We start from the raw sequence: 21,674 nt of genomic DNA, 5'->3' as shown, positions 1-21,674 counted from the left end.
ACAGCACAACTACAGCAGACCCAGAGAAGGCCAACAGCCAGATACTACATGAAGCAGAGGCAACTAGGTGGTGCTACGAAGCAGAGAACAGTCCTGAGCATGGTTTCATTTACAATTAGACAGCTTTTTTTTCCACCCAGTTGTTCCAGTGACTTCCAGAAGAGAAGCAGCAAGTACTATACTTTCTCGTATCTGCTGACACAAATGAGGTCAGTGGTGTCTTTAGAGATCCACTGAGATGTTTCAAGTGATCAGTTATCATCAGCTTAAAAATATCAATGGTAAAATCCTGCCTTCAATAACTAGTGTTGCAGCCTTTACCCCACCAATATCTTTCAGCACCCCTTTGATACCAGAGGGTGTCTAGTAGGAGGTGTGGAGGTCTTTCCAAAAATATCAAGCAAAGCAAGCAGTGAATTCCCCTTCTCATTTCTTTTGCATACTGATTCCTCAAGTTCAATAATGGAACATGATGCTTTGGTGATCAGTGATTTTCCCTTTAACTAAAGGGGAGAATTACAGAAAGGTTGAGAAGGGAAAGGAACTTACATAATTTTGATACAATTTTTATCATGAGCCAGTATCCTTTAAGTTTACTTTTCCATTGCATTTCTACAGAATCCCTCTACTATTATATGAATTCCAATCTTTTCTGGGACATCAAACATTTATGGCTGATTTATCAGCATTGTGAATTTCAAAGAGCACATGATAATATTTTGGAATGAAACAGCACACATGAAGTTTCAGTAACTTATATTCTTCATGCAACCTCTGACTCATTTTCAGACAGACTGCCAAACCCTCTTCTGAAATCATGAGGCCTACGATAATGGACTTGAACTTTTAAAAAGGGGGAAGATGTTTTCTATTTAGTGAATCTTCATACCCAACAGAACTGCAGTTTCTTTCCTCAAGAGTAAACTGCAACATGTAAACCTGAACTTCAGGAATAACAATATATTCCATTGCTCAAAACCCATACTTTGTTCAAGAGCAGACTTGTAAAACTTGTTTCTGTAGAAGTGAATCAAGAGTTGCACAATGTATATCCCACTATCCATTTCCTGCAAATCAAACTGCCATGATACCATTACCATTAAGAACCCTGCAAACCTTCATAGGCCCTAAATGACAATAACAGATTAAAAATAAGCTAGGTTGCAGGTACTGTGCTTACCTCTCCAAGAGCCATGTGATGTACTGGCCCGGGTTTCTGGATGGAAACATGCTACCATTCAGCAGCAAAGCACCTGATTTAGGCTGCTATTTTTTTTTCCAAACATTTTACACAGTGAGTTCACCCACATTTTTAATTCAATGTCAAAATCAGACTTGCAGCTATTACACGCATAGAGCTCCAACCACAGAGGCCTTGAAACATCTAGTTTTACTAGTTATGCTTCTCACAGCAGGAAGCAGCTCAGCGTTGCTCTCTTATATCACTTATATCATAATAAATTCTGTTCTTAGCTCTTTCCATCAAAGTTTTCAAATGTGATCACAACCAGAGACTCGTGCTTACCCTATCAGTTATTTGTTGGGTTTTTATTCCCCAGAACACCAGGGGCTGCAGATGCAGGACTACTTAGCAGTTTGAACAAAAGGGTGTTCTTTGTTTCTTGGTTTTTCACACTAAGTATGGAAGTCTTGCCCCTTAAGTATTTTCAGTAAGCTCCAAAAATGACTCCATCACCCTCTAGGCCAAACATTACCTTCATGTCAGTCTCTCTTGGAATGTGATCTTTAAAGTCCTCGATGGAACTTACAAGGAAAGGAATGTGGTACGATAGGACCTAAGAGAGACAAACAAAACGAGAAAAAATACTTCCCATGTTAATGATCAATGAGACACTACCATTATCTTACTGGACTAGAATATTTTTAATGAGTTTTTATTTTACACATTAATTTGGTTTTAGATTTAAGCGTAATAAAGACAAAATCAAGCTGTTTGCAAACAAAGGGAAATGAAAGCTTTTAAAAGGTACTAAACACAGAAAACACTGAGGCATGCTCAAACTAAAACCTGTATGTTTTAATGTAACATTTCTCTGAACAGTACTCAAAAAATAGATTCTCCCACCCCCAACTTCCAGTTTAGAGTTCAGTTATGACTGAGTATTGCCATTTTACCCACATGCCAACCTCTTAAGAGGTAGAATTTCTAAACAGTGAAGCTTCAAATACCCTATAATTCCATTAAACCCAATGAAACTTATTCAGAACATATTCAGTTATTTCTTACATCTCTAAGTGCTTCCTGTGCCAGGGACCGAAAAGACAAGATGACACCAATAATCGTCATTCTCTTCAGAACACTGTCAACAGCTGAAAAGAGAACAACAGTGAACATGTTGATCTTTACAAGCTCAATAATTCAAAAACCAGAAAGAAAACATTCACCAAAATACTGAAAAAGGTACTGAAACAATGGCATTCCTTAGAAGAATCAAAATAAACAGTGCTAAAGTAAGTTTTTGTAGCTGAGTTGACAATGGGATTTTCAGAAGACCACTGTTAACCACTTCTTGGAATGAGCCTCCTTACACACAGCTGACAATACTGGATGGTAACATTAGTTCTGTGCTTTCTTGAGGCCAAAAATGTCTACAATAATTATTTTCATTTAAAATGTTTATGTTAATTACCTGTTAAAGCCCTTCAAAAGAATGCAGTAATTTACACTGTGTTGCAATCAGAACAGAAGCCTGTGTCAAAAAAGCCTGTGTTTTGTATTTGTTTTCTACAGCCATGCACCTGGTTTGCAGATTACTGCTGTTACAGCTATGCGTTACCATCCCTGAAAAGACACTCAAAGCTCACCACTACTATAATGCCCTCATTAACACTAAATCTCATTAACTAAATTAACACTAACTAACACTAAATCTCATTTTGTCTGTACATGAAAAGACTAGAAAATTTTTAAAAGATGCACTTGTTTATATGACTGCTTTTCTTTTTTTTTTTTGCTGTTTTTGTATACCTGATACAGAGAGAGCAATTTTTCTTGTTTTCTTTACAAAGAGCAAGATAAAACCCCAATTCTGTATCCTTATTAGGACCTTGCTAGTTACCCACATGATAATCTTTTAAAGAGTGCTGCCATCTGGTCTGGCTTGTCGAAGCTGGTCCTCATTTGTGTGAGAACTTCAACATTCTCCACCACAAGTTTCTAAAAAGAAGAAAGGATTCAGGTCAGCTATACATTTCAGCATGTTAAAAGGATAAATAAATGGTGCGGGATATTTCAGTCTGGCACATAGACAACCAAACTCATGGAATACAGATGTTTTCTAATGGGACTACAACATCAGTATTATCACCAGGCACTACTCGACACAAAAGCAAGCTCTGAAACTAAATACAGAGGATTAGATACCCCTTGGAACATGATATTTATATTCAACAATGAGTAGAACTTCTTAAAGCAAGGGATTGCAGCTCAGTGAAACGAGCCTACATCTCCTCATGCTATTCAGCTTTTTATAAGAAAAGTATACGTACGTCAATAAATATACAGATTCACAAAATAATCCATTCTTCTAGGTTGCTCTTTTCACTAGTTATGCTGTAAGGATTAGAAATTTAATGGTGGTAAAGTTGAAAACTGGCATTAAGAATGTAAGAGTCAGATTGTTACATCTTAGTGCCGTTTACTTGAAATTTTCTTTCACTATAATGTAAAATGAAAACAAAGACATTCATTCAAGTTCCAACACCTTAGCCTGAAACAGTTAAATTCAAGTGCAGTGTTCTTCATGTCAGTTTGACCAAAAGAAAATGCATGGCTGTTTCCAATTTGTAACTGCTCTCATTCACGCCACTTGGGGTAAATGCAGTAACTTTCCTAAGATCCTTCTCCAAATATGTATCAGATTTAAATTTAAATTACAGAGATTGCATAAACACATCTATAAAATGTCAGATCCAAAACGGGTTTCTTGCTAGCTGAGGAACTTACGTTGTGCCAAGTAGTATTTTTAAACCTCTTGAAGCAAGAAATGGTACTTTATTCTTACAAAAAAATATTTTTGAGTTTGAATGCAAAGTATTCTATTTCAGAAATGGAAAACATTATCTCTGTTTAGGCAGAGGACAACCAGCAGTCAAGAAAATGTAGGTATCTTGCGTGTTTTTGAACATTAAAAGAAGTGTTTCCTTTCCTTTCATTTTAGTGCTTTGTATACTAAACAGTGTCAACAGAAAAAAACTGAAAGATGGAGGAAGAAAAGAAAATATTCTGATTGGGGGTGATCCTCCAAAGTGATTATTAATAGTTTTCTTTTTCAAGTAGGTGGATTCCCATACATCTTAACTGCCAGGCAGCACAAAGGGAGCAATGAAGAGGGATCAGGAAAAATCTAATGTACATCAAATACATCGGCCACTATGAACATGGAACAGAAGATACATCATATAAAAATCTAACAGAAGACATAGCTGCACGAACCTACTGCTAAGGATCCAAGAGTGTCTGATCTGTGATAGTTCTCCCTGCTTTAATAGTTTTATTTCACTTCAACCCACACTCAAAACAGGGCAGAACATAGCAACTGGCAAGCAGGGAAAACAATTTCATATCAAGTATTCCTATGACTACAGAAAGAGTAAAACACAATGCAACTTCAATTACAATGCTGCTATGAAAGTAGTGGTGTTTTGTGTTTACCCCCACCTCCCAGTCAAGCAGCCTGTGCAAAACAAATCTGTCCAACAGCACAGACCTCTCAGATTCATTGTGTCATGGTCATGCGATTTCCACATGCTCCAATGTATTCATAATCCACCCTGTCTTCCCACTTTCATCTTTCTTGTCTTCAGTAAGAAAAGCAAGGATAGAAGTAACCTATGCAAGATGTAGCAAACTAGCCACCTCCAAGAACGTGTGCACATGTGCATGCAGACACAGAAGATGTACTTCTATGCTGAAAGCCAAAGTGAGACTGGTGTGCACTGAAATAAAGATGGGCAATTTCAAAGCAACTGATGTAGCAGAAGTTGGCAGATGTGTCACATTTAAATTCCACAAAGCTCTCCAGAATGCAAGACTGAAGGCAACAGCCCACGCGCATTGTTACTGAGTCAAGCTTTCAGCTTTACCAGCATATTAGTTTAAGGTTTAAAAGGAACGGGCTGGAATACAGTTTGAGTAGTTACTTAGATGAGGCAAACTTCCTCTCCTTGCCTCAGTCTTAAACTTCAGAAATAAAACCAATACCTGGTCCCATGGCAGGAAGCAAAGCAAGCATGTTGAACCCTACTCTTAATAAATTCCCTATTCTATCCTCTTGTTGCTTCCTTCTCCCAAACACAGATGTTTCTCAGTGCTCTTTTGCTAAGCCAAATGCATCTCAGCCAAACAGACGAACATTTTATTACTTGATTTTTTTCTCTCCAAATACGTAGTCGTGTGCATGGGGATCTACATTATGTTCTGCTTATCCTTAGCAGCACCAGAAAAAAAGCACAAAAAAAATACTTAAAGTTGCTTTTAAAAAAAATAATGGATCTACAGCATCAGTCGTGCTGGTTTTGAGGACGTATGACAACTCCGTAAGGAGTGGACAAACATTTACCTTCAAAAGTAAACAGGGGAGATTTAGGTTAGATGTAAGGCAGAAGCTCTTCCCTGTGAGGGTGCTGAGGCGCTGGCACAGGGTGCCCAGAGAAGCTGTGGCTGCCCCATCCCTGGCAGTGCTCAAGGCCAGGTTGGACACAGGGGCTTGGAGCAAGCTGCTCCAGTGGAAGGTGTCCCTGCCCGTGGCAGGGGTTGGAGCTGGAGGAGCTTTAAGGTCCCTTCTGACTCAAACCAGTCTGGGATTCTATGAAACACAGCAGCAGCCAACTAACAGCTACCCAATGGCTTTGTGTTCTACTTGAAATGCGACAGATATGAATTTATGTAAGACCAGGGGTTACAGAATTTAACTGTAAAAACAGTGTTGTCACCTGGAAAGTCTTATCCCAAAACTCAAAAATTGCACTGGAATCAACTGCCCTGGCTGGCTGGTCATTGAGGTCAGGTATCTGCACACTCTTCTGCAGTGGCTTGGAAAACATGAGCAGCCCCTTTCCTTGAGCTGTGACACTGAATAAAGGCTTCAAATCATCTAGGGCATCCTACATCCTAGTGACTCCACAGCACTGAAATTCACAGTGTTTACGGAGAAAACAAGATCTTTGAAACTATAAAATGGGAATATATTAAAATCACACACTTTTAAAGGCCCAGTGTGCTAGTAATAATAGATTGTTGAAGAAAAAAAAAGAAAAAGAAGGTTCATTAGATCTCTTAGGCATTCTGAACTGAACATGAGCCGGCAGTGTGCGCTCGCAGCCCAGAAAGCAACCGTATCCTGGGCTGCATCAAGAGGAGCGTGACCAGCAGGTCGAAGGAGGTGATCCTGCCCCTCTGCTCTGCTCTCGTGAGACCTCACTTGGAGCATTGTGTGCAGTTCTGGTGTCCTCACCATAAGAAGGACATGGAACTGTTGCAGCAAGTCCAGTGGAGGCCATGAGCATGGTAACGGGGCTCAAGCACCTCCCATATGAAGACAGGCTGAAAGAATTGGAGCTGTTCAGCCTGAAGGAGGGAAGGCTGCATGGAGACCTCATAGCAGCCTTCCAGTATCCGAAGGGGGCCTACAAGGATGCTGGAAAGGGACTCTTCATCAGCAACTGTAGCGATAAGACAAGGGGTTTAAACTTAAATAGAGGAAATTCAGGTTAGATATAAGGCAGAAGCTCTTCACTGTAAGGGTGGTGAGGCACTGGAATGGGTTGCCCAAGGAAGCTGTGAATGGTCCCTTCCAACCCGACCATTCTATGATCTATGTGTATTTTTAAAACGGTGTGTATGAATCATTACAAAAACGCCCTTACTGTAATAAGGGTTTAAATACATTTAAAATTATGAGCTGTAATAACATCTTGGAATTTAATTCAGAAATGGCACTAAAGTCAGCCAAAAGCAAATACATGCTTAGTGACATTTTTATAGTATGACTATCCGGGGATAGTAGTACATGTTATTAAATCTATTAAAACCTCTTTCCAAAAGAAGTTAATTAAAGAGGCACCAAGTGCTTCCTCTGTCATTGTTTGCTGTTCTAGTATACATGCAACTAGCTTCCCTGACATGTCCATACCTCCCATATTTTTTCATAGCACCAACGTTATCATTTGTTGGTGCTGCTGCAATAATCAGGTTATTATTTATCAGAATACAGACCATTACAATAAATGGATACAGCTCAGCCAGAGCGAAAGGTATATCTAAACCCAAGGGAAAATAAGAAAGAAAAAAGACCTGAAGTCTCCCATTCACGCAAACTGAACAGCAGATGCTAACACGCATGGTAAAGAAAGTAAGTCCTTATAGATGACTGACACGTGAGATTTTCATGCTGATTTTTGAGAATCAACAGACTTGAGTAGGTGCTTCACAAGTGCCTGGAGATCTTGAAAAGCCTATCTCCTCCCACTGGTGATACAAAGAGACTTGACTCCTCACTTAGGGTATCCAAGGTAGAAATCAACAGAGCCTGCATGATGTCCTGTCCATTCAACTGTTGAAGACTGTGGGATACACACACACGCATGCAAGTGTACTACAAAGTAAGAGTAAAATTCACAGCTTTATCTGTTTGCTTGATGCAGTCATTTCACAAAGATGGACTGCATAAACACAGCTATGGAATATCCTAAAGGAAGCTTAACCAGACAACTACTTGCCTTCCCACCCACCACCTTCCCAAGGTTACCTTAAGCTCAGCAACCTGTGAAGAAATGTGCCACATCAGACTTTCACTGAGGAACTTCATGCCGTATGGTCCCAGAAGTTCAGAAAGGGCTCTCATTTCTGAGAAATAAAACAAAATGTTCTACTTCAAACATTCCTTCAATTATTTGATGCTCATTATTTATCTAGCACTGATATTTTAACTGCAAAAGTATTTTACCACAAAATAGAGCTTCAGATATGAGAACTTGTATCATAATAGAACTGAAGCAGCAGCCAACAACACATCGTAGGCCTATCTCTGTAAAATAAATGCAACAACCATACTTTGACCAAAAACAGGAAAAGCAAACTCCCTCGAGACATCGAGGCAGCACGAATAAAAAGTATTCAAAATACTACTGAAGGTTAAGAAATGCTCCCTGTAATAGAATGCTCTAACAGTAGCTGTTACTCCAAATACTCAGGCACAGGGTAAGTATCCCTCACATTCAGTAGAAATATCAAAGTTTACCTGATATGTCAGAGTACTCCTCAGCATTAAATGTCAGTTCATTTTCTGTAGGCAAATTCACAAATGCTTTCATGGCTGGAAAATAGGCTATGTGACCATTGCTGACTTGCCGTAGCAAAGTTTCCAAATACCTTGGCAGAAAGGGAAGAAGTTTTAGATGAAAAGACACATGTGCACAGATACTGTATAGAGGTGAAGTGTATTTGTGTGACAACGGACAGCAAAGCCTGTAGACTAAAGTTTTACTTTCATAGTTCAACTGTTATCTGTATCTTACTCTACATTTCCCCCCTATAAAACATGCATGTCACAACATGCAAACCCTGAAGTGCTTTATAAGGTAATGGGACAAGTAAACTCAAGTCGGAAACTTAAGAACCTTCCAAACTCCACTTCTCCAATTGCAGATATTTTATTAAATAAAAATAATGTAAAAAAAATTGTTACAAGTGTTCATATAATTACTTACCAATTTGTGTACAGACTGGTAATGGTTGGCTCACCATGACTATCTAAATGCTGAGTTTGCTGAAGCAGAACATTGTTAAATACTCGCGTGATGTCGATCTGTACATAATTTTCTATTGACTGGAGGACTGTCATATAGGCTCTTACACTGGTTAACAGTTCTGAAGGCTTTGCAATCTCTTGTGTTGCTTGATTATACATAGTCATTCCAACAATTGACCTTACAGAAACAAATTGCATTGATTAAAATTCAGAGACAAAGATGCAGCCATAAAAATGATTCTGTATTCAAAGCTTTTACCTGAAAACATACTACACCAGCACTTCTAAAAGTAGTTCTGGATGCCAAAGACAAGTGTGTTTGTGGTTCCAGCAAAAATTTCATGACACTGAGATATTCACCAAGCATTTTTAAAACCAAACTTTCCCCCATATATACAAGAGCAATCCACAACATGGAAGACCTATGTATCAAAGTAGCTGTTAATATAGTTAAGGTCTTTTTAAATGCAGACCTTCTAGGAAATGTAAAAGCAATGATGTATTAAAGTGTTCAAAGCATAGTAACTAACGCAAAACTTCTTTGACCACAGTTGCTGTCATAGTTTTAGTTTAAAATATCTGTCAAAAAATCATATAGCTATAATTAAGTCCTGAAAACATTCAAAGCAAATCTGTCTTGTGTTGCTTTGCATAAGTATTTAGAGACATGTCTTACTATCTTGTAATAATAACTATGCCTACTGTATTTAGGCACCTAAACAAAGGCACAGACCGTATCACTGAATCTCCTTTCTGCCTCAGCTCACTCAGTATTAAAAAACAAAACAAAACCAAAAACCCTTCAAAGATCCCTTCTGCAATACAGATAAGCTTTCCTAGAGCATCCTTTTTCCTCATTTTAATTACATTTTAACTTTTCTAAGTAACTTTTTGGAAACAATACTTGTAGCATTCATCTTAGGGTTATAATGGTCTCAGACTTTCAGCACTAAGCTCTTGAGTGGTGTGTACTTCTCTAGAGCAGAACAGCAACTACAACAACAAAAAGAAATCAATACCTTCATCAGAGGTGAACAGAAGAGTTATTCTAGAGGAGGAGATCAGCTTATTTAATTAAATTTTTGTTTGGAAATGCGTAAGTCTATTTTCACAAGTTTCTCTTGTTTTAAGATCAATTCAAAATTGGTATTATTACAAGATTAAGTAGCGTAACAATAAGCTCTAGTCCGATCATACATAAAAGAGCAAGTTAAAACAGGAAACAAAAAAACCTCCTAACACTAAACCACAATTTATTCAAAAGTCAACTGTAAACCTCTGGAAGAAATGCCACTTAAATAGCTGAAAATAATTATAAAGGAACATTTACTCTGGCTAACAAATCTCATTTTGTTCATGAGGCAAGGAAAAGGAAAGCAGCCTCTGAAAATCTGAAGCCTGTGGCTTCAGCCCTGACTCACAAACCAACCTCCCCCCAGAATTAAAAAGATAAGCACAAGTGACCACCACTGGTCTAAGCTCACAAATACGAAGATTACAGCTGACTTCTTCTAAAGCCATGAAGTTATCTTCATTTTATGCCACCCTGTCTTATGTGAAAGATGAAGTGCTCTAATGACCCAATACTATGTCTTGATAATTAAAACTTATGTCTCATACTCTGCTTGAAAAATACACGCCTAGCAATCCTGGGCATAAAATACAACTAGGATAGCTGGCTGTTTCAATATGAAATCCTCTCCAGAAATTGCTATTTGTCTATTTCTGTAAGTAACAATGGGAAGATCAAGGTAAAAACACACAGGGGGGTATCAAGTGGCAACACTTTTTTATTTTAAGGAAAAAGTAATTAAAATATCCTCTAATTTGTCTTTGCCAGGTCTTGGGTTCTGATTTTTAGATATCCTTTCTGCAAGCCAGTAAACTCAAACACTTAAGACAACCCAGCACTGTGCAAAAGAATAGCCGGAAGAGAGTCCTTATATATGCCTAAAAATAGGCATCACCAAATCCTACAAAATACTCAGGACTAGGAACGCAAGATCAGGCTGTTAAACAGGTGACATGTATTTCAATGTATTTTGTTTTACAATAGGAACTATTGCATGTGTGCGCATACAACTTAACTGTCATATAGTTGGAATTTCACTTACGAGTTTCACACTCCACCTTTAAAAACTAGTTTTATGTAGTTAAGTACACAACACTTCCAACAGCAAATCAGTAAAGACTTATCTTGTGCAGGAATACTTCACAATATTTCTTACTTGGTAAAGCGGATTTCCAGGTGAGATGTTAAATATTCCCTTGGTGTAAACGTGTGTTCCCAAACCACCATGTTGGGTACATAATTGATGGAGAAGCAGAGCTCCGAAAGTGCAGTGTGCAGTTTGTCCAGGCTTTAAGAACAGGCAACAAGAAATTAAATATTTAAAGAAACATTATGGAAACTACATGCTGGATGTAGGACACCAAGAGCAGGTACAGCTCTAACTCCTCATTATCTTTTTCTGCTTTCAGACACTTTTCTAGCTTACTTAAAAACCAGCATTTTGGGTAAGAATGCATCTTACAGCTGCATACTGATCTGCACCATGTACAGGGATGCCAGATATATATACATATTTTTCCCCTCAAAAACAACAGTCTGCAAAGGTGTTTTTTCCTAACTGAGCTAAGCAATACAGCAATTATTGCTACTAGCTACTAAGAACGTAAAAATTATCAGGGAAGGAATCCTAAGCTACAGTAAGTTCTTTTCCCTCAACTTCTCCAATCTTCACAGTTCACTGATGTTTGGCTGTTGCAACTGCAGCAAAACCACTTCCTTTTCAGCAGTGTGTGTGTTTAGGCACTGCCAGCCACAGCACTAAATATTTATTGTTTCCTTTTCTTAGATTCCTTCCTCTTCATACTTTTATCACTCTCCCATCTGGTCGGTCCTCTGATCTCTCCTAAAAATTATCTTCTACCTTTTCGTCCCCAATCATCTCTTACACCCCGAACTGTAGTAATTAATCTTTCATCTCTTCCAGGTGTTTTTTTTTTCTGGTTCTGTTACAATTTGCTGGTGTTTTCAATTCTTCTCTAGCCACTAACAAGGAAACCTCCAGCTGGTACAGGCACTGGAGCCCAAATGCATCCCAGCAGCTGAAGGCAGCGAACAGCCTTTTGGCAGCACTTCCAGCCCAGACTGTGCTTTACCTGGTTAACCTAGTTAAAGCAAGGCAGAAACCAAGACATCATCCACTCCTTGGACTCTCACAAAAATTAGTATGACTACACAGGAAACCTAGCTACAGCACTGGGATCCTTTCTGCTCAGGAAAGGAAACAGACAAGGGATAAATTCAAGAAATACACATTCCTATTGCTATGCATAACAGAATGCAGTCTCTATACATAGAATCATAGAATAGTTAAGGTTGGAAAGGACCTTGAGATCATCCAGTTCCAACCCCCCTGCCATGGGCAGGGACACCCCACACTAAACCATGTCACCCAAGGCCTCATCCAACCTGGCCTTGAACACCGCCAGGGATGGAGCATTCACAACCTCCCTGGGCAACCCATTCCAGTGCCTCACCACCCTCACAGTAAAGAATTTCTTCCTTAGATCCAATCTAAACTTCCCCTGTTTCAGTTTGAACCCGTTACCCCTTGTCCTGTCACTACAGTCCCTGATGAAGAGTCGCTCCCCAGCATCCTGAAGTTGTTGTATTTACAGACAATTAAACTCACACAAATACATTAAGCAAGTTCAGTATGCAGAACACACATATTTTGACTTGGTATTCAAGGTGAAAGGAACTGAAGAGGCAGCTTACTTTGTCACAACCAATCTATTTTTCCTCATGCTTTCTACTCCCGGTTTCTCCCTTTCGGGTTCTCCTTTCTTTCCAGTCTGTTTTTTTGACTTTTTGTTCACTGCTTGACTGATGGTTTTGGCACAATGCTTTGGCAGCAACTAGCAAACAAAAAGAAACAGCCCCTCCAAATTAAAATCCAACTTTTCAGCAACCATGAGATAGAAAATAAGCTTATGGTACAGGTGGAGATCTCATCACACAGGTGGCACATTCTTCCTTGGAGTACTAACCACACAATTCTAATATTAAAGTATTCCTCAAATCACCTATTTTATATACAGAAAAACTTCCCCAAAATGGGGGGGAGGGGGAAGGCAAGCAGGAAGTAGAACCATAAAAATTCAGAAAGTTGCACAGAGAAAAACCTTAAAAGGAGACACAACCACTCACCTGATCACTCAGTGTACACTGTTCTGTGCAAATGTCTGTGATAAGATTCCGCGCTTGCTTAGCCATTTCATCCAAGAACATGTTGCACAACGACAGACTACGATCTCCAATATGATGTCGCTGTTAAAGGAAACAAAAGGGAGTCTGATGGTCGGTTTCCCATTAGTCCTAGACTGAAAATAACAGTTCACTAAATCACATGACAATGTTATGAGAAATTATAAGCTTATTAGCCCTCAATAATCTCAGCTCCAGGATCCTTTGAAGTAACCATAGCATTTTCAAAGTCATGGACATGGCATATTATCATTAAAAATAATCTGATTACTGTATTTTGCAAAACACTTTCTGGAAAAGGAGGCAAGTAAAATTTAAAAAGTAGATTTTCCTGTTTAATTTCGGACCCAATCTAGTTTAACATATTCCATCCTCAAGGCTTCTCTTTAATCTCCTCTTCATTAATTTGTACCAGTACTAAATCCAGAAGAAAACGAACAGGAAACTCAAGCTGTAGAAAAAGCACAGTGTCCTTCACACCATTGAAAAATAAATAAATAAATAAAAATACCAATAATGAAGCCCTGCTGCATTCATTTCTGGATACAGTTCTTCGTCACTGGATCTGCACAAGCAGTCTGTGTCTCACTGAAATCCTTCTTTCACCACCCATGTTTGCTAACAGCCACACCACCACACATGGTACACACTACAGCAAAGATTATTTTTTCGAAATGATAATCATTACCAAGTTATACAATTGAGATATTGAATTCAAAGTTCTGCTGGCTGTGGCAGAATGTGCTTGCTGCAGCTGAATTCACAGTAATTGGTGTACAGGGGATTTTGGCTACTGATTCCTTACTGTTATTAGAATTGTTCTGAAAGACATTTCTTGTCCTGAAGGGAAGCTTTCCTGGAAACTTTTTAGGGGTTCTCTAGTATAAATAGTTTGCAGCTGTTTAAAGCAAAGTATACAGAGAAAATAATGATCTAGTCATATACTGAGATGGAGTTTAACAGAAGAGGATTTAATGTTTTAGTACAAAAAACTACATCATGCATATTACAATAGATTTTATTCATCTAATTGAGATGAGCACTGCCAAGAATGAAACCACACTTTCATGAGCACTGCACAAAACTGGTGAAGTTAACGCCCAGAGTAATTCCAAAGTCAATGGGCATACACGAAATGTACTAAAGGACAAATTTCATTACAACAGAAATAGAAAGAATTTCCTCAGAATTAAACTACTCCCTTTAACAAAGGATCCATTTCTTTCAGCAACTCTCTGCATTTTTTCCTTTGTAGTTCTAACCAAGGAGGGTTTGCGTTACCCAGTTCTTACCAAAACAAGTGCTTGATTATACCATATATCACTTGGCATTATTCTTTTTTATTATCATTTTTTTAATCTTACTAAAGAAACGCTGTTTAGAACAAGCCATACAGCACTCCCAACTTCCTATTTCCTTTTTCTGACTAGGAGTTTATAAACCACTTGAAACCAAAACTGCTGCTTATAACTTTCAATAGGCATATGGGATTTATTAGCATCTCAGCCTGAATGACCCCAGAAAAGTCATCTAACCTTTGGACCTTAGCTTAATTTCTCTTTAGAGCAAAGATAATAACGCTTACTCACTTCAGAAAAGGATTTTGAGGTCAGTGGATGGAGAACCACATAAGAAAGTATCGACTTATTTTACCTCCCTTTTTACCACTCTCCTCCCTTGAACCTTATAATACTGAAACAAATACCTTCTTGCAGTGTTCAGCTCTGGTCCTCTACTTTCGAAAGAGATTAAAATAACTAAGACAATATATTTAAAAATTACCTCTTCTGGGCACAGCTCATGGGTACAGCTCATAAAATGAGTACAAAGCAGTGGGAATGCAATTGAGTATCTTGACTGAGATGGAAGCTCCAAACACTGCTGAAACATCTTCTCAAAAGCACGACTATAAAAACTGATCAGAAAGAGACATTTAAATGGAATAGATACACACTTTTGCTGCAAACAAAGTCTGCTTCACATGCAAACGTACTATTTGTGTCTGATTTGTGGTTATATCAGAAGCCACATCATGCTTTTGAAGTGGTTTGTTACCTGCTTTTGCTTCTTACATATTTTACTTGCATTTCTCTATTACCATCATATTTTTACTCTGGTAGTTGCCACACAAGGACTACAAAAAAACTTGCACATTTTGCAAAAACATCCTAAGGAACAATCTGCAAATGACCTCAGACGAATTATGTGACTGCTTGGAGAATCTCTGTGACAGTTCTTCAGAAACAGCTTAATTTGACAGAATTCATTTGATAAAATTAATTCTGATGGAAACTAGAAAGCCTCATTGATTCTCCCACTGGCCTATCTTCCTACCAAGTCTGCCATTTAAAAATTACACTTGCAAGGACAAACCAAACAATAAATAATAAAAACCTCCTACAATCAGATTAGTAACATACCAAAATATAGAAAGATCTGAGGTTTCGACCAACATCTCCACCAAAGAATCCACCATTTTTGTGTGGAAGATGATTGTGTTCATCATCTTTCCTAGTTCTCTATGGTCTGCAAGACCAAGTGAAGCTTTAGAAACACTGGTGTAGGCCTAGAGAGACACAAGAAAAATGTTAAGATTGCATCTACAGCTGCCTTTTTTGCAAATTCCTTGCTATTGCCCAATACAAATGTTAAATACTGACTATGCTACGCATAGGACACCTGTGTACTTCAAGACCATGGATAGACTATTTTATCTTTCCACTACAGCTTAAGCAGAGCAAACTGCCTTTCAGTTGAGTCTCTAAACGTCACCCGAATAGGACACCAATTCACAGATAAACTGTGGAACAAATTTATTGACAAAGCACAAACATGCACTTGTGAGCCCCCACTTTAACCACCAGGTTTTGAGAGGCAAGAGAATGTGTATTTTGAAAACATAAAAATAACGTGTCTACCGAACCTTGATACAATTGCTTTACACTCTAAACAGTACACATACACCTATCCCCTCTATAAAGTGAAGATACTGTTACTGCAATGCACAGGAGTGATCTCACTGAACAGCCTCTATCTTCCCCTGGCTGGGCACAGCCTGTACAGTGCGCAGTCATCAAGCGCTCATCCTCAACACAGTATTTCTGAACTGTTACAAACACCTCATAGAATGACTTATAAAAAGCATGCAGTGCAGACAGTTACAAAATGTAGCAAATTATCTGCTTAAGTAACTGCTTGATTTTAAATAAATGGGTTCTTAGCCTGTCATCCACTTGCAGTGAGAGTAATCTAGAAGAGCAGTAATTTATTAAACATTTTAGTTTTAAGTTAGGAAAGTGTCACACATATTTACAAAGTCTTACCTGCAATCTAAACCAATCTAGTCTCATTCCTCTGAAGTCAAACACCTCTCCATCTTCAACTGCATCACGGAAAAAAATACAGAACATACAGACTTTAGAAAAACAAACTACAAATTCACATACACTGTATCAGACCTTCTAGGAAACCCCAAAGTACTCAATAATTACTTGGGTACTGAACCTCATGCTTTTACCCACAAATTTCAGCCCAGCACAGCCATGCTAACAGGAGTCAAAATACTTAGATGAAAATGTATGTGACATGCTTTCTAAATTAAAGGTAGGATTGCTTCCTAGTAGCATTCTTCAGAAGGTCTACCTATACAGAACTGCCCTGGGAAAGGGACACAACAATCAGCAGATATTGTCATGAACGAGAAGCATGGGAACAAGTTCAGTTTATGCAAGTTATCTCCTTCTACTGGTGGCATGAGACAAAAAGAGATGAAGCTTCCCAGAAGAATCCGCTATTCTGTTACCATTTTGCCAAGTTAATTTAAACTTACCTTGTTTCACGCTTAGTGAAGTCATTGTGTTCACAAAAGAGGACATGATAATTGATTCATCCTCCGGGCACACTGAAAGATTCTAAAATAAATGGTGGTGTTATTATTATTTCAAGCTTGGCTTATGGAACGATGTCAATAGCCATGCCTATTTATCAGCTATGCTCGGAAATGTACAAAAATTTACACAATTAACTTAATCCACAGAATATTTCACATGGTGCTATTTAACAGCTTTCACTTTTCAACTCATTGGTTGATGACAGCAAAGCTTGCTTCCAAACCAGTCTCTGCTCAAAACTGAAACATCTGTCAGCAAACGTGCCCATGCACTTTTACATTGCTGTCACTTACAAACGGGACACCAAGTATTTTCCTGTCGCACAGCAGACACCAAACATTTTTCTGACTTCTACAGGCACCTGATCTGTCTGCAAAGAAAACTGGCTGTGGCAGGATACAGCGGAGCCCAAATCAGCATTGCTTTGCTTCCCACAAAGCCCCCTCTCAGCGGTTTTATTACTAACCTTGACTTCAGTGATTGATACCACCTGAAAGATTTTGTCAAAGTTTACCGCTTTTACAAAATGCAACAGGTCACAAAAAAGCACTTTCAGCAACTAGCAATATCATATTGCTATTAAATGATACCAAGATTTCTCATAATTCCAGCTATGACCAATACTTTAACCTAAAGGCTGAAAAAAACCATCCAAGTCATCACTCATAATAATCTGTCTAGTCTTGTGTTTGATACATGTTATGAATTAATTACAACTAAAATTCAAGCCATCTTTTCCCCTCATTTCAGTGTGATCCTAAGGATTATCCTATCTAAACGCAGAATGCTTTGTCACTTGTAAGCTTTTAGAAGTCATTGACTAAATCCAGAAAGTAATATCCCCAGGAATCAATGACAAGTGTAAAAACTACTTAATTCTGTCACTCAAAAATCTATTAATATGCAAGTATTAAGAGTTATAAGGAAAAAATACCAAAACACATTTTTTTGGTATTGAAAGTAAACCCAAGGATTCAGCTACATTTAGTAATTTATACAGTGATACCAACTGGTATCTCAGCTGTTTAAATAGCTTATTTAACGGAACAGTAATTTAGTTCCACCTTCTAGTAACTGATGGAATGCCTAAGGTGTGAAATTGATTTCTGAACGATCAGAAAAAGCTTACAGGACACACTTGGCAAGTTTGAGTAGCTGAGCTAGGCAGGAAATTTGGGCTCCATCTGGTGGTCACTACAGATTAAAACTAAGTTCAGAAAGCCCATCATACATTCGTCAGGCTAAGCAAGAAAGTTTTCATGTTCCTTTAGTGGCCGTACCTGTTTCATTGTCTCTAAACATACATACATAGTTTCGGTTTGAAGGGACCTTAAAGATCATCCAGTTCTAACACCCTGCCAAAGGGCAGAGACACCTGCCTCTAGACAAGCCCCATCCAACCTGGCCTTGAACACTGCCAGGGATGGGGCAGCCACAGCTTCTCTGGGCACCCTGTGCCAGCGCCTCAGCACCCTCACAGGGAAGAGCTTCTGCCTAAGAGCTCACCTCAATCTCCCCTCTGGCAGGTTAAAGCCATTCCCCTTGGCCTGTCCCTACAGGCCCTTGTCCAAAGCCCCTCTCCAGGTTTCTTGTAGCACCTTTAGGCACTGGGAGCTGCCCTAAGGTCCTCCCAGAGCCTTCTCTTCTTCAGGCTGAACAAGCCCAGCTCTCTCTGCCTGTCTCCAGAGCAGAGGTGCCTCAGCCCTCTGGACTTGCTCAAGCAGGTCTGTGTCCCTCTTGTGTTATGCTTACAGCAACCAAGGTACAACTCTCAATTCCAGAATTAAACACAAGTTAATTCGCCATATTCCATAGTGTTCATCAAAATCCACAAACCAGACTGTGTTTCATAAAGTCATTCTGGACAAAAAAAAAACCTTTAAAGTCTGCTTCTGAGAACCCAAACCCACAGTCTTGTCATACCTGAACAAGCTCATTCAAGACCACTGCATCAAAGCCAGAGAGATACTGCACATAGTATCTCTGCATCACTGGTCCGTATTTTCGCACATGTGCTCTGAGCTCCTCCATGTAGAATATTAGCTCGGCTATGTGTCTAGGCAAGAAGACGAGGAAAAGCTTACAAATAGGAAACACCCAAAATATGAAAACCTATTTCTATCATTGGAATACTTCTCAAGAGGATTTTCTCTATACCTTGCTTTTAAAACTATTGTTAACAGGTAACTGCTGTATGAAAATACCTTTTCACATTGCAAAATGAGTTTTCATAGATAATTTTCTCTGCAAGGTAAAATCCACTCAACAGGAGGTAAGTTAGCAGGATGCTATCATGATAATCCTCAAAGGTTTGTATAACTATTCACTTCATATTTTGAATAAGAAGTGGATTTATAACACTCAGTTTGAAAAAATGTGGGGTTTTTCCTCAAAAAGCAGCTAAATCTGAAAAATACTACTGTAATAGCCACTTTTCAGGGGTTTTTTTGGTTTTTGTTTTGGTTTTTTTAACCATGAGGATGGTTAAGTACTTGCACAGGTTGTTTCAGAGCAGGTTTGGGATCTTCATCCCTTCCTAGCACCTAAAGTCCAGTGAAGAAACCCAACATTATTACAATCACAAATAGCCTTGTGATTGTCACTTGTTTAAATTCCTGCCATCAATACAGACATTCAGTCTGATCTTGTGTTCAATAACCTTGAGAACTCAAAGACAACCAAACAGGCCTTCTGCCTATCCACATTTGTAAGATCTCATCATCCCATTTTTCATTTTTAGCTTGTTTATGATGACACTAATGCTGTATTACATAAATCTTACCTGATTTAAAAGACAGTTTTACTACAAGAGACACTTTACAAATCGACAAATCAAGCTTTTTGACAGTTTCCTTCCCTCCACCATAGACTTGCTCAAAGCAAAAATCACTGAAGACACATGATAAAAGCTTTATTTTTGCTTATTCAGGGGAAAAAGCACATTCACCTTTTATCCAATATTTTTATTTCATAATTCAATTTTCTGCAGAGAATTAATTTTCACTGAAGTGCTGCATTTTCTAATAAAATACTTTTAAGTTTGCTGGTTTGGTGGGAAGCTTAATATTTCCAGGTTAGGATTTTTTGACCAGTCCCAACTCTTCCATACAGGCAACCTTCTCTGAGATTCCCTTCTCTTCAAATGCATTTTTTCTGTGAAATTCTCAAAAATTTAAGGTATCACACTAAAAATTAACATACTTATCTATGAAATCATCTGCGCTCTTCTTTGGCATATTATCGGCATGACGAAGAAGCCAAATAATTTCATCACGAGCAAAGGATAATGCCATAAATACAAAAAGTGCCTGAAAAATAGAAATTGTTCAGAAGTTTATAGATGCATGCAACAGTTGGACAGCTTGTGTACACTAAGAGTCAACCAGACTCTAAGCCCAAGTATCTTAAAACCTAGGTAGGTTTCTCAGAGTAAAGTGCATGTTTTCCCCTGCCCCCATACAGACTACATGGTGTATTATCACTGAGACACAGACTGTAGGATTGCATAAACGCCAAAGTAAAAACCACGATTACCTTGGGACCCAACAAGCCTGGCTGATCAGACAGGACAGTAGCCAGTTCTTTGAGCGCAGAACGTAAAAACTTGCGTCTCTCTCTATGCATTGAACCGCTGCATCAAAAGAGCAAACCGAGACATCATCCACTGTGCTAACAAGAGAACGTTTGATTTTTTCCAAACATGTAAGCCCAAGCATAGGCAACTCATACCATACCAACTTCTAAAGTTCACTATTTAAAGGATGTGGCTCAATTAAAATTGGCATCCCCATCCCCAAGACTGTATATTCCTGAAGTCTGGTTAACTTTAAAACCCAAGTTCTCTGGCCCTGCTCTGTGATGTGCATTTGACTCCACTAAAACATTTCTGTTTTAATTGCATTAAGTAATTAGACAAAAAGAAACCGGAGAGAAAACTAAATGTATCCATCCTGATAATTCCAAAAATAATCTAAAACTTTGTAAGTTAAATCAGTAACATCATTAAGCATATCCAGATTTAAAACATCAGTACATTATATCATTTGAAAATGGACAACTAAGCACTCAAGAAATCATTCTGTATAGCTTCAGACATTCTTTATAGCTTTAAGAAAATCAACACTAGAATCTGACAGGAAAACTTTGTATACAGACACTTACGCATGTGAAACAGCAGCTTCTTTGCATTCTCTGATGTCATTAATACGTTTGTTGTAGCTGCAAGTGAAAAACAATCCAATACTGTAGTAAGTACAAGTAGCACAATTTAGCAAGGGCCAACCGGGATGAGCTGCAATGCTATAGCAAGCAAGATACAGCAAAAAGCTCACAGGAGGCTTATTTCCCTGAACAGAGCGCACTGGTAGAAGTCTCACGCTTTGTTTCCAAGTTTTCATATATTACAGCAACATGCAATTTTTCAAGCAAACTGTACATTCATTTCTCGTCACTAGATTAAGATCTGTGGGCCAAGAGCCCGCTTTTGCCATTTCAGACTGATTCTTCAGACTGCCTCATAACTGAGATAAAAAAAATGAAGACATGATCGTTATGAAATCAGGCTCCTGAAAGTTATACATTGAAGAAACAATCAGGATATTAAGCAAAAACATTTGCGTGCTAACTATCCTTAAGCAGACTTTACATGAAGTCAAAGCGACATTTTCAAAACAGTTCTTCAAGGAATTTTTAATTTTCAACAGAAGTTCTGAAAGGTGGGGGGAAAAAACCAACGTA

The 21,674-nt window shown here is 38.5% G+C and overlaps 1 protein-coding gene across 4 annotated transcripts in view; it reads right to left on the bottom strand.

Annotated features, from left to right (window-relative positions):
* NCKAP1 (NCK associated protein 1) overlaps positions 1 to 21,674 on the bottom strand; it is a 61,353-nt gene that overhangs the window by 11,780 nt on the left and 27,899 nt on the right. For all 4 annotated transcript variants that reach the window (XM_080632116.1, XM_080632118.1, XM_080632117.1 and 1 more), the window contains 17 exons: positions 21,099 to 21,155; positions 20,472 to 20,568; positions 20,139 to 20,245; positions 18,861 to 18,993; positions 16,877 to 16,958; positions 16,371 to 16,429; positions 15,468 to 15,613; positions 14,830 to 14,962; positions 12,991 to 13,110; positions 12,559 to 12,698; positions 11,000 to 11,131; positions 8,731 to 8,949; positions 8,262 to 8,392; positions 7,770 to 7,867; positions 3,085 to 3,178; positions 2,249 to 2,331; positions 1,716 to 1,796 (listed from right to left, as the gene is read on the bottom strand). In XM_080632116.1, coding sequence (XP_080488242.1) covers positions 1,716 to 1,796; positions 2,249 to 2,331; positions 3,085 to 3,178; positions 7,770 to 7,867; positions 8,262 to 8,392; positions 8,731 to 8,949; positions 11,000 to 11,131; positions 12,559 to 12,698; positions 12,991 to 13,110; positions 14,830 to 14,962; positions 15,468 to 15,613; positions 16,371 to 16,429; positions 16,877 to 16,958; positions 18,861 to 18,993; positions 20,139 to 20,245; positions 20,472 to 20,568; positions 21,099 to 21,155 — 1,912 coding nt within the window. The remainder of the gene's footprint in view (positions 1 to 1,715; positions 1,797 to 2,248; positions 2,332 to 3,084; positions 3,179 to 7,769; positions 7,868 to 8,261; positions 8,393 to 8,730; positions 8,950 to 10,999; positions 11,132 to 12,558; positions 12,699 to 12,990; positions 13,111 to 14,829; positions 14,963 to 15,467; positions 15,614 to 16,370; positions 16,430 to 16,876; positions 16,959 to 18,860; positions 18,994 to 20,138; positions 20,246 to 20,471; positions 20,569 to 21,098; positions 21,156 to 21,674) is intronic.

The sequence above is a fragment of the Psittacula echo genome, assembly GCF_963264785.1.
Source record: "Psittacula echo genome assembly, chromosome: 20".
NCBI lineage: Eukaryota > Metazoa > Chordata > Aves > Psittaciformes > Psittacidae > Psittacula > Psittacula echo.
Note: the sequence above shows the minus strand (reverse complement) of the source record. Positions and strands in the feature narration are given on the sequence as shown.